Source organism: Cervus elaphus, chromosome 30 (assembly GCF_910594005.1).
Source record: "Cervus elaphus chromosome 30, mCerEla1.1, whole genome shotgun sequence".
NCBI lineage: Eukaryota > Metazoa > Chordata > Mammalia > Artiodactyla > Cervidae > Cervus > Cervus elaphus.
In genome coordinates, this window is record NC_057844.1 from 18664789 (window position 1) to 18678637 (window position 13849).

A 13849-nucleotide genomic window follows, 5' to 3' on the forward strand; every position below is an offset into this window, starting at 1 on the left:
CTCCCGCATTGCAGCAGATTCTTTACAGACTGAGCTGCCAGGGAAGCCCAAGTATACAGGAGTGGGTAGCCTTTCCCTTCTCCGGGGGGAACTTCCTGACCCAGGAATCTAACCAGGGTCTCCTGCATTGCAGGGGGATTCTTTACCAGCTGAACTATCAGGGAAGCCCTGGTAGCCTAAGAAGTATGACTTCGTAGATATGGTGCCAGATACAGATCAAGGCTCTTTCTTTTCACATTTGTATGTCACATTGTTCTGCCGGCATTTATTATTATTATTATTATTTAATATCATGTCTGGGACTTCCCTAGTAGTCCAATGGTTAAGGCTCCAGATCCCAACGCAGGGGACCCAGGCTTAATCCCTGGTCAAGGAACTAGATCCCACTTGCCACACCTAAAAGATCCTGCATGCTGCCACAACCAAATAAATAAATATTTTTTTAAAAAACTCATATAACATAAAATTTATCACCTCAACCATTTTTAAACATATAGTTCAGTAAGTGATACCCTTTTAATGGTTCCCATTTGCTTGAATGAGTACTGAATTTTATGAGATTTTTTCCTGCATCTATTAAGATGATTATATTTGTTTCCTTTTTCCCTTTTTTAGTATGGTGAATTACATTGAGTTTTCAAATATTAAGCCAGACTTGTATTTCTGGAAATAACCCCATTTAGTCGTGATATATCAATAGTCTCCTTTTCATATGTTGCCAATTTTTATTTGGGAAAATATCATGGAGTATGTTTCTTGCGCACAATACAGTGAAGGCTGCTGAGTTTCTGGGTGGAAGGAGAGATGCTTTAAAAATGTTTAATCAGTTCATTTACCATAACATGTACTGTAAGCATATTACTTAAAAATATGTAAGCAAGTGTCAGAAATAACAGCTCAGAATTAAAAGTGAATGGAAGCAGAAGTAGAAAATAAGGTTATTCTTCCACTTTTTGTACCACCTGTTAAAATTATGTGCACATTATTTTAGAATTAAAACAATTTAAATTTTAAAAAGATCCTCCCCAACCAGAAACCATACAAATCTGATTCAGCTGGGTTATTTTTGTTGGTGCATGCCATGCAAACAGGAAAGGTAAATAGGTAACTAATTCGTCCCAGCATAACTGACTAATTAGTCCTTAACTTTCTTCCCATGATTTGTTAATACTCTTGTATCACGGTGTTTCTGTACTATTTATCCTTGCTCGGATACTGCACTGATTAGAGATACATACAGTAGCATGAGTTTGGGCTTCCGTGGTGGCTCAGACGGTAAAAAGGATCCGTCTGCAGTGTGGGAGACTGGGTTCGACCCCTGGCTTGGGAAGATCCCCTGGAGGAGGGCATGGCAACCCACTCCAGTATTCTTCCCTGGAGAATCCCATGGGCAGGGCTACAGGCCAGGGGTCGCAAAGAGTCGGACACGACTGAGCGACTAAGCACAGCATGAGTTAACTGTAGTGAAGCTCATTAAAAAAAAAAAAAAAGATCTGCAAAGGCACAGAGATTTATAAAAAAAAAAAAAAGTAGGAGGCTGGTAAGCGCGTGGCGGAATCTGAGTAGATAAATAATGAACGTTGAAACATCCACAGTAAACGGCACTCTTTAAAACAAAAAACTCCGGCCGCGCAGTCCCCTGGGAGAAAACAAACATCACAATTTGAAACCCGTAAGTGCAGCAGAGACGTAGAGACGCAAACCGCCGAGGTCAGGTTTGCAGGCCCTCACCTGCTCAGGCTGATTGACAGCAGCGGCGGGGGCGGGGCGAACCGAACGTCACTTCCCGTCGCGGCCGTCCTGGTCCTCTCGCGCGATGACGGCCAACGTGGAGTCGCGTGGGCGGCGCCCGGGGGTCGGAGTGGGTGTCGTGGTGACCAGCGGCAGGCATCCTCGCTGCGTCCTTCTGGGGAGGAGGAAAGGGTCGTTCGGAGCCGGCAGTTTCCAACTTCCCGGGGGCCACTTGGAGTTCGGGTAAGCAGTTGCCTGGCTGACGGAAAACGAAACGGGCGCGCAGAGGACGACATCCCCTCCTGCGTGCTTCCGTACGTGCGTGCACGCTGACGCTGCGTCCTTTCTCGCGCGTTTGTCTTTCTCGCCCGAGGCCGGCAGGGGGCGCTGCTCTGGGCGAGGCGGGCGCAGAAGTCGCCACGTCCGCCTGCGAGCTTTCCTCGAGGGGTCAGCTCCTCTCTCGCCCTGACGTGGCTGGGCGTTGTGACTTGTCTTTTCCTGCTGCTTGCGCTTGAAAGGCCGGAAGTGCGTATTTACAGGCCTCGAGTAGTGTGTAGTTGTCCCTTCAGATGTTTGCGCGGTTTGCTGGCGATTTAAACGCAGGCGGTATGTTATTTTCCTGCTCCCGTTAAGTCTTGTAACGCTCCAACCAAGGGAATGGTTGACGGAAACCCTTGGCCTCTGTGCCTCCCTCGTTAAAACGAGGAAATCGCCGAAGCACTCCCTAAGGTCTCCCTCTCTGCTTTGACTTTCTGTGAACTGAGGTGTCAGACTGAAAGAGAAAGTTTAGTTCTGAGGTGTCAGACCGACAGAGAAAGTTTAGTTCTACACAAGGGTGAAGAGAGGCTGAGATTGACCTAGAAGGTGGGTTCACCCGGGCTCTTGGACTCTTTAATCGATAGAAATTGGTAAGATGCCAGAGGAGGAATTTAGGCAGAGCTTTGTCGGGGCTCCTGCTGTAGCCGGAGAGAGGGAGCGAGAACGAGAAACAGGTGCCCTTGCTCGCTCTCCTGGAGCGAGAGGTGGTGGTGAGCTGGTTCCTAAATGGAGTGGGGCGTAGGCATGGATCTGCGGGTTGGGCAGCAGGTGCATCTTAGGTGGTCTGCCTGCTCCTTTGGTGGTTCTGTGTGTGGAAATCATGCCTGGTAACCCTGCTTCGCTCTCAGCAACTCACAAATGGCTGTAGGTTTGTGGCCTTTTTTGTAGTTAGTCTTTAATTGCCCCCGGAGAAGGCAATGGCACCCCACTCCAGTACTCTTGCCTGGAAAATCCCATGGACGGAGGAGCCTGGTAGGCTGCAGTCCATGGGGTCGCTAAGAGTCGGACACGACTGAGCGACTTCACTTTCACTTTAATTGCCCCAACTGTGCATGCATTATTTTTAGTCTCTACCTTCTCCAGGTGCAAGCACCCGGGGAAAGGGTCCCATCCTATCTCAAAGTGAGAATAGGGATGACGTCTGTAGCAGATAAACAGCATCAGAAACAGAAACGTTCAAGGAGCTTCCCAGGTGGCGCAGTGGTAAAGAATCTGTCTGTGATATCCAGCCCAGCATTTTTTGCAACTGGCTTGAAAATGTGTTTTTACTGTTTTGTACCAATTTAGGTAAAAGAGAGGGCATATATTGCATGTGATTAGGACTTCCCGGGTGCCACTAGTGGTGAAGAACCCGCCTGCCTATGCAGGAGCTATAACAGAAGCAGGTCGGGAAGATCCCATGAAGGAGGAAATGGCAACCCACTCCAGTATTCTTGCCTGGAGAATCCTATGGACAAGGGGAGCCTGGCGGGCTACAGTCCATAGGGTCGCACAGAGTCAGACACAACTGAAGCGACTTAGCAGCTGCAGCAAGCTATCACTTAATAAAATTACTAGATTAAAAATCAAATTGCACGGACAAGCACACCCCTTGATGGTGCTGGGTGCAGAGCTCATGTGAGGTACCCTGCTTTTGCTCCTGGCAGCTCACAAGTGGCAGTTGGGTTTTTGAATCTTGTTCATAGTTTGTGCCAGCTGTGCATGGGTCTAGTTATTTCTGGTCCCTCGTTGTTTCTTTGTGTTCTGCCGGGTACAGAGGAGAGGAGACATAAGGGTCTCAGCCTGTCCCACCATCAACTGGATGGAGGGAGGGGGATGTACAATTATGGCTGATTGCTTTGTTGTGTGGCAGAAACCAACACAACATCGTAAAAATTAAAAAAGAAAAATAAAAGTAGTATTTTGGTGTTCTGGTTCTCTTCCAGGCGTTTGTATTTCCTTTGTGGTGGGGAGAGGAGGTGCGGGCCCATGTTTTGCACGCTCTCTGCCTCCTCCTCTTCTCCCTGTTTCTGATTTCTTTCTCTGTGTTCCATGTGCCCTCTGGGTGCAGTATTCACGTGTGCGCTCTTTCTGAGGGTGTGTTTGATGGCTGGTTGGAAGTCCTCCAGTCCTACAAGGATTTCTGCACTGCACGGTTCCCCGACACAGGTGACCAAAAACTTCTTATGATGCTGGCCGCCAGCTCCTGGTGTTAGCACACCACGGTCCGTTTTCTTTCTGCTGGGTCCCCAGTAGTCTCACAGCATCTGCCTGGCCCGGAGAAAACATGTTGCTTTCACTGCCACTCATTTTCTCTGCTCAGCCATCGTGGGCTCCTATCGCCAGTCTCCTACCTTCCAAATGCTTAAAGTGGGGGTGAGCGTTGTGTTCACGTGCATCCCTGCCACCACGGGGCGCACTTCAGACTCCCCCAGAACTTGTTCCCTGCTGTTGCTCTGCTCCGAGGCACGAGGCAGCCCTGTGTGCCCCCACAGCTGAGCCCTTTGACTGGGGGTGACACAGCGGTGCCTTGCTGAGAGTCACACCCAGTCTCCGTGGCCGTTTATTTCTCTTGGAGCACCTCTCAGTTGGTTTGGGGGCGGAGCTGCCCCCCCCCCCCATCAGGAAGAAAGGGAACATTCCTACAGCCAGAAAACTCACAACTCTCCTCCCTTCCCAAAGATCTGTCTGTCTTATGGGTAGAGTGAGGGTAGATTAGATAATTAGAGAAATAGTCAAGGTAGAAAAGATAGAGAAACAGTATTCTTTTTTGCTGAATATCTCACATACTAAAGTGCTTCATAAATACAAGGAAATTTAATCTAGAAGGCATATGAAATGACTTTTAGAAAAACTGTATCACACAGATTTCTTTTCATACTTGTTTTCATTTGATACATACTTTATCTACTATAAAATTCCATTTGGAACCATTTCTAAAGGGAGATACTATATATTTTTAATCCTGTTTCATATATGAAAACTGTACAGTGAAATGTTTTAATTTATATGCAGGTTTTTGTAACTTTTAGAGTATCAGTTCCTGTCAATATCTAGTTATTATCAATCATATGTTGAAGGTGAACTAATCAGTGTATTTTAATTTTTGTGAATGCCTTTTGTTCTCAAGTTTGAGGCACAAACTGAAATTCTGAACCACCTGGAAAAGACTTTACTCACTTCTTGATACACTTACAAGCCTGTGAGAAAGTAGCATTATCTTTTTACTTATCTAAGGTGGAAAGTAATGAACTTTGAACTCAAAACCTAGGTCTAGTTAACTACGAAGCCTGTGCTCTTAACTGATATATCAGACTACCTCCTGGTTGCATGCTGCTTCCAGGTAAGTGAACTAGTGCTGAATTGGCTAAATGTTCATTTTTTGTTGTTCAATATGAAGTCCTTTTGGTCTTCAGAGAACTAGATATAGGATAAACAGTGTCCAAGGAGGTTTGTTGATTTATTGTTTTAAAGCATGAATCAATTACAGCTCTTTTGGGGTTACACTGGAAATTTCTAGCCAGGAATTTCATGGCTTTTAAAAAAAAAAATGAATAAATAGAATTGAATATGGTGGTGTGTTTCTCTTTTCCAGGGAAAGCTGGGAAGAATGTGCTCAAAGGGAAACCTTGGAAGAAGCAGCTCTTCACCTGAAAAATGTTCGCTTTGCCTCGGTTGTGAATTCTTTCATTGAGAAAGAGAATTACCATTATGTCACTATTTTAATGAAAGGAGAGGTAGACCTGACTCATGATTCAGAACCAAAGAATGTAGAGCCTGAAAAGAATGAAAGTAAGAGAATTATATACAATAATGCATTTTCTACAAGAGCATGTGTCTGAAGGAAGATTACTTTATGTCACCATATGAAGAGAGTTAGAATGTAATTATACTTTCATTAGAATTTAAATCTACTTAAGTTCTGAAGATATAAGGATAGAACAGGAAAGAGAATGGTTCTAGAGCCAGACTGCTTGGTTTGCATCCTGGTTCTTCCACTAAGAGGTTTGTGACCTCGAGCCAAGTTACTTAGGTCTCTGGGCCTCTTTTCTCATTTGTTATAATAGTAGCTACTTCAGATGGGTTGTTGTAAGTTTGAAATGAGTTATTACCTACAGTGGGCCCATCCTAATGAACACAGTAAGTACTCAGTGTTAGTTTTATTTCTAGTGTTTGATTTTGTTTCAAACTGTGATTTTTAAAGCAAAACATTTAATGTGCCTTCCTCAGTTTTCTCACCTGTGCAAGAGAGAGAACTTTCTTTTATAAAAAATGATTAACTTGCAAAACACCTAATCTGTTACCTTCTGTGTTGAATTGAGTGCTCTGACAGCTTTAATGACAGTAATTGATTTCCTTTTATTTACCATGTACTACACCTTGTTCCTGGGGCTTCCCTGCTGGCTCAGAGGTAAAGAATCCACCTGCCAGTGCAGGAGATGGGGTTCGATCTGTGGGTCGGGAAGATCCCCTGGAGGAAGAAATGGCAGCCCACTCCAGTACTCTTGCCTGGAGAATCCCATGGACAGAGGAGCCTGATGGGCTACAGCCCATGGGGTCGCAGAAGAGTCAGACGGGGTTTAAACAACTCGGCAAGGTATGGGGGAGGGGGCATGGATGCGCCACCCTCCCAGCAGCTTGACGTGTTCAACTCTGAAGCTTTCTGAACCCAGTTGTGTGGAGTTTTTATGAAGGATCATTATGTGATGGGATTATTATCATTGTGACTGAGTAAACCATTGCCCATTGGTTAACTCACACCTCCAGCCCCGCCCCACCGCTAAGGTGGAGCAGGGGTAAGCGGTGGGCTGAAAGTCCAACTGTCGTCATGCCTCTGTCTTTCTGGTCTGTACCCACCTCCTGAAACAGGGGTGAAGACCAAATACATATTTCTTCTTTCATGATATCACATGAAGAAAAACATAAGAAGGATCCAAAGGCCTTCAGCTGGCCTAGGGTACAAGAAAACATTCCTGCCTTAAGAATGGGAAGGCAGGATTGTACCAAATTCACTAGGGGAGCTGATACCTGGCCATGGTACAAGAGGCTCGGGGGTCTTTGTTTTATTCATAACACAGGCATGCAGACTCTGCCCCGTGTTCAGCAGGCCCTGGATCTGAACAGCCTGCTTCAGGCTTCCAGTCACCGCATCCTTCCTCCAGCCATCAGATTATAATTAGAGGGATTGTCCAGATGCTTCCTTCTCTAAGAGGCAGGGTAGACGCTACTTCAGGTCTCTGGAGACTCAGTTAATTGAGCATCTTGCAACACATGGTTAGTGTGTACCTCCCCTCTTCCTCCACCACCTCTCCTCCCCACTACCCCCCATACTGTGTGGTCACAGGTACTGATCAGCCCTTCCAGAACATGTTCCAAGTTCATGGATTCTTTGTCCCCTGCCTTCCCAGACTGAAACTACATATCTGTATTTTATAGGCAGAGAAATGCTTAATGGAAGAAACAGTAATTACACATAGATATATACATGTAATCATAAACTAATTTAGAACATAGCGTTCTTAATAATCATTGTATTTTTGTTGTTAATATCATAATATTTAAACATTTACCTGTGCATCTGTGCATGCTCAGTCATGTCTCTCTGTGACCCCACGGACTGTAGCCCGCCAGGCTCCTGTGTTCATGAGATTATCCAGGCAAGAATACTGGAGTGGGTTGCCGTGCCCTCCTCCAGGGAATCTGCCTGACCCACAGCTCCTGCCACATACCCTGCATCACAGGCAGATTCTTTACTGCTGAGCCACTGAAAATTATGTTCGTATAGCCAAGCTAATGTGTAGCATCACTCTTGCACTTTGTTTTATTAGTAGCAAATCACTTTTAAAATTAATTTTTCTTAGTACAGGTTAACTAGCCAAAATGAATATGCTTTGTTTGCTTTCAACTGAAGAAATTGCTTTAATATCTTTCTTTTCTAGGTTGGGAGTGGGTTCCTTGGGAAGAATTTCCTCCCCTGGACCAGCTTTTCTGGGCACTACGTTGTTTAAAGGAACAAGGCTACGATCCTTTTAAAGAAGATTTGGATCATCTGGTAGGATATAAAGGAAGTCACCTAGAGGTGAACAAGGAGATTCACTGAGTTGTTTTTTTTTTCTAATGGATTGGCCAAAAAGTTCACTTAGGTTTTTGTAGGCTGACTACAGTCATGCTGAGTTGTCTCTAACTTCATTTGAAACCATTTTGTAAGATTGTATTGTGACACCTGTCACAGCAATGTGCATTTTTTAAAAGAAACTTATCAAAATTGGTGAATTTGGGGGTAGCCATTTTAATATTGAAAATGGAAGAAAAAAAGCAACAATTTCGGCATATTATGCTTGATTATTTCAAGAAAGGTAAAAATGCAACGGATACAAAAAAAAAGATTTGTGCAGAGTATGGAGAAGGTGCTGTGACTGAACGGACATGTCAAAAGTGGTTTGCAAAGTTTCGTGCTGGAGATTTCTCTCTGTATGATGCTCCACGGTCAGGTAGACCAGTTGAAGTGGATAGCAATCAAATTGAGACATTAATTGAGAGCAATCAACATTATACCACACGAGAGATAGCCGACATACTCAAAATATCAAAATCGAGCGTTGAAAACCATTTGCACCAGCTTGGTTATGTTAATCGCTTTGATGTTTGGGTTCCACTTAAGTTAAGCCAGAAAAACCTTCTTGATCGTATTTCCACATGTGATTCTCTACTGAAACGTAACAAAAGTGTTCCGTTTTTAAAGCAAATTGTGACAGGCAATGAGAAATGGATACTGTTCAATAATGTGGAACGGAAGAGATCATGGGACAAGCGAAATGAACCACCGCCAGCCACACCAAAGGACGGTCTTCATCCAAAGAGGGTGATGTTGTGTATATGGTGGGATTGGATGGGAGTCCTCTATTATGAGCTCCTTCCAGAAAACCAGTCAATCAATTCCAAGAAGTACTGCTCCCAGTTAGACCAGCTGAAAGCAGCCCTCAGTGAGAAGCGTCCAGAGTCAGTCGACAGAAAATGCATAATCTTCCATCAGGATAACGCAAGGCCACACGTTTCTGTGATGACCAGACAAAAATTGTTACAGCTTGGCTGGGAAGTTCTGATTCCTCCACCATATTCCCCAGACATTGCACCTTCAGATTTTCATTTATTTCGGTCTTTACAAAATTCTCTCAATGGAAAAAATTTCAGTTCCCTGGAAGACTGCAAAAGGCACCTGGAACAGTTCTTTGCTCAAAAAGATAAAAAGTTTTGGGAAGATGGAATTATGAAGTTGCCTGAAAAATGGCAGAAGGTAGTGGAACAAAATGGTGAATACGTTGTTCAGTTCAGTTCTTGGTGAAAGTGAAAAATGTGTTTTTTATTTTTGCTTAAAAACCGAAAGAACTTTTAGGTCAACCCAATACATAAAAGGCAAAATAAGGTCCTGTTAAAGAGTGAAAAATATCTAATTTCAAAACAACTCCATTTTACCTGAGAAGTCCCACATGATGGCCAATTTATTTGTAGTCTCAATATATGCAATACCTTTTCATTCAGTACTTGTGAAAAATTTTCAGATTGTGTCATGAATTGTGTTTCAGATTCAGAAAATGTGATAATTGGTGATGTTATAAATGGTAATTCCGCTTTCTGTATCTCTCTGGTATTGATGTGTCATTACCAGTGTGTGTGGAGGAGAGTGCAGTAGAACTTGTCTTAGTGTTTCACTTCTAGTAGAGATCCTAATTCAAGTGCTAACAGAGAATTTATCACATTTGTTGCTCTTCCTCTCCTCGTTTTTTGTTGTTGTTGTTAATATATTTTGACAGTTCCTACAACTAGAGCAGGCAGGACAGGTCATTAGGGTGTATTTCTGATTGGGAATGTAAACCTAGGGAAGTGAGTTAAACCATCCAGGATCTGTATCCCATTGTTAACAGGCCTTACCATTTTGGATCTCAGTTGATCTCTCTTCTTGAGATTCAACTTCCTTGTATGTGAAATGTGACTAGACTAGGGCAGCAGTTCTCAGTATGGCCTGGAGACTCCTCAAGGCCCTTTCAAGTGTCCTCAGGGTCAGTCTGTTTTGTCACATCCTCATTCTTTGCTGAGTGTACAGAGTTTTCCAGAGACTGCATGTTATAGGTTACTCTAGTAGAGCAAAGCAGATACGAAAATCTAGCTCTCTCCTAGTAAGCTAGATGTGGAAGAAATTGTCAAAAATGTAAAACAATGCCATGCTTCTCACTTTTTTTTTTTAAGAAAAACATCTATATTTTTTATAAAAATTATGTTAACATGTAACAGTTTTGTGTTATGGGTTTTTGTTATTTGTAAATAAATAATTCTTAAAATTTATCAGTTTTAATTCCTAGTATGATATTATTACTAGATAACATTCTATAAAAACTCTTTAGGGCCTCAGTATTTTTTTTTTATGAACTATAGTTGTTTACAGTGTTGTGTTAGTTTCAGGTATATACCAAAGTGATTTAGATATGTATTAATGCACACACATTTTCAGATTCTTTTCCATTACAGATTGTTGTAAGATACTGAATATAGTTCCGTGTATTATACAGTATGTTCTTATTTATTATCTCTTTTATACACATATAGTGTGTATTTGTTAATCCCAAACTCCTGATTTGTCCCTCCCTGTCTTCTTTCCCTTTTGGTAATCATGCCTTTTTCCTGCATCTGTAAGTCTGTTTGTTTTGTAAATAAGTTCCTTTGTATCATTTTTTGAGAGTCCACGTATTAGTGATATCATGATATTTGTCTTTCTCTGACTGACTTAGTGTGTCTAGGTCCATCCATGTTGCTGCAGATGGCATTTCATTCTTTTTGTGGCTGAGTAATACTCCATTGTATATATGTACCACATCTTTATCCATTCATCTGTTGATGGATGCTTAGGTTGTTTTCACGTCTCAGCTATTGTAAATAGTACTGCTGTGAACATTGGGGTGTATGAATCTTTTCAAATTTGTTTTCATCTTTTCCAAATATCTGCCCAGAAGGGGGATTTCTGGATCATATGATATCGTTTTTTAGTTTTTTAAGGAACCTCCTTACTGGCCTCCTCAGTGGTTGCAGTGTACATTCCCACCAACAGCATAGAACGGTTCCCTTGTCTTCCCCACCCTCCTCAGCATTTATTATTTGTAGACTTTTCGATGATGACCATTCTGACTGGTATGGAGTAGTACCTCATCGTAGTTTGGATTTGTGACATTGAGCATCTTTTCTTATGGCTCTTGACCACCTACCTGTATGTCTCTGGAGAAATGATATTTAGGTCTTCTGCCCACTTCTATGATTTTGGTTTGTTTTTTTTTTTTTTTTATGTTGAGCTGTATGAGCTGTTTGGATATTTTGGAAATTAAGCCCTTGTCAGTTGCATAATTTGCAGATACTCTCTGCCATTCTGTAGGTTGTCATTTTTGTTTTGCTTCTGGTTTCCCTTGCTTTGCAAAAGCTTAGAAGTTTGACTAAGTCCCATTTGTGGTTTTTTTTTTGCTTTTATTTCTTTGGCCTTGGGAAACTGACCTAAGAAAACATTGGTACAATTTTGTCGGTTTTGCCTATGTTCTTTTCTAGAAGTTTTATAATGTCATGTCTTACTGAAGTCTTTAAGCCATTTTGAGTTTGTTTTTGTGTATAGTAAAAGGGCGTGTTCTAACTTCATTGATTTACATGCAGCTTTCAAACTTTTCCAACACCACTTGGTGAACAGACAGTCTTCTCTCCGTTTTTTGTCTCCTTTGTCAAAGATTAACTGGTGTGGGTTTATTTCTGGGCTGTCTACTCTGTTCCATTGATCCGGATGTCTATTTTCGTTACTAGTATCACGCTGTTGTCAGAAGTCTGTGAGGGTTATACCTCCATATTTGCTTTTTCCTGGGTTTTCTGTGGCTCCATATACAGTTTAGGATCCTTTTTTTCTGATTCTGTGAAAAATGCTTGGGTAATTCGATAGAGATTGCATTAAACCTGTAGATCTGCTTTGGGTAATACGGCCACATTAATAATATTCTTCCAGTCTGGGAGCGTGGGATATCTCTACGTTTTTTTTAATCATCTTCAGTTTCCTTTATCAGTGTTATATAGCTTTCAGCATATAAGTCTCTCTCCTCCTTGCTCAGGTTTATTCCTAAGTGTTTTTTTTTTTTTAATGTGATTTTAAAAGGGATTATTTTTCACTTTCTCTGATACTCCATTTTTAGTGTAAAGAAATACAACAGATTTATGTAATTAATCTTGTATCCTGCTACCTTGCTAAATTCATTTATCAGTTCTAATAATTTTTGTTTAATGACAACCCACTGCAGTACTCTTGCCTGGGAAACCCCATAGACAGAGCGTGGCAGGCTGCAGTCCATGGGGTTGCAGAGTTGGACATGCCTGAGCACGCACATATGCACCTTACTAAGATTATCAGTTCGAGTAGATTTTTTTTTAATCTTAAGGTCCCCAGTAATTTCTAAGAGTGTAATAGGATTCAAAACCAAAGTTTGAGAACTGCTGAATTAGACCATAAACTCATCTTTTTTCTTCATGAACCCATTTCTATAAAATCCCATGTTTCTCCTAGAGCTGGTTATATTTGAATTTTGCCCTTTCAGAAGACTCAAGTACTGTTGTAATATATGCTACAAAAGAATCTTTCTCCAGTGAATGAAGATCATTTTTAAAGTTGTTTTAATTGCTTGCTTTTTCTAAATTATATGTGCACATTGTAGAGTTTACCATTTACAAATCTCATTTTCTGTTTTGACAAATTTTTTTTAGAGTGAGCTCAAGTAAAATTAGTCTATGTTCCTTGAACTAATGAATTTCAGTTTTTCCTACTCCTGTTTGATTATTCACATCCTTCTTTTGCCTGCTCATTAGTTTTACTCCCTTCAACTGACTTAACCCTTTCTGTCCCTGAAAGTGAAGGTGTTAGTTGCTCAGTTGTGTCTTGACTGTTTGCCACTCCATGGACTGCAGCCCACCAGGCTCTTCTGTCCGTGCATTCTCCAGGCAGGAATACTGGAGTGGGTTGCCATGCCCTTCTTCAGGGGATCTTCCCAACCCAGGGATCAAACCTGGGTCTCCCACATTGCAGGCAGATTTTTTTTACAGTCTTGAGCCACCAGGGAAGGCTCCTTGAATGGTAGATATGGGAGGCTTGATAAGAAGAACCCAGGCAAGCCTTGTGGATGAAACTCAATAACTTAATCCCAAGTATAGTTGATTGGGAATTCATTGAGATATGTCTTTATTATATAAACAGGTGTTTTATAGTTTCAGAAACTTAACATAAATGACAAGTTTCTTCCATTATCTCCCACTTTTAAAAATTTTTAGTAGACAAATTAATTACGAGCTTGTGAGCTTTTGCATTTGTTTTAAATTCACCAAACTAGACATAAGGGTTTATTTCAATGGAAAGAGAAAAACCAACCTGGGCTCCTTATTTATAGCAAAAAGTAAGAAAGTTAAGTTTTGTATTTAGTGGGGGATTGCACTTTCTCAGCACCTGACATGGGCAGTGGCATCCAGTAATCACTCTAAATCTCTCTCACAAGGAGCGAACGGCCAGAAGAGGAGTTAGAGCTCGAGTGAACAGTTCATTCTTAAGTGATTGAGAAGTGCCTTTAATAGAAGAAACTAACACACTGACTACTAGCAATATTCTCCTAAAATGAAATGTCTATACCTCACTCTGCCAGGAAGCTGGCAAGTCTGAAATAGCTCTTCATGTGTTTATTAAATCAAGCCCTGAGGGGTCCTCTATCCCAGGCAAGTCCTACACTGACCCTGGAAACATCTGAGGGACGTAAAGGAGAGC

General features: G+C 42.0%; 1 protein-coding gene across 1 annotated transcript; it reads left to right on the forward strand.

Moving 5' to 3' along the window:
- The first annotated feature begins 1803 nt into the window (after window positions 1-1803).
- NUDT15 (nudix hydrolase 15) lies at window positions 1804-9665 on the forward strand. The gene is made up of 3 exons (XM_043892264.1): window positions 1804-1974; window positions 5624-5820; window positions 7968-9665. The coding sequence occupies exons 1-3, from the start codon at window positions 1817-1819 to the stop codon at window positions 8126-8128; spliced, it is 516 nt and encodes a 171-aa protein (XP_043748199.1). The 5' UTR covers window positions 1804-1816; the 3' UTR covers window positions 8129-9665.
- Window positions 9666-13849: the final 4184 nt, after the last annotated feature.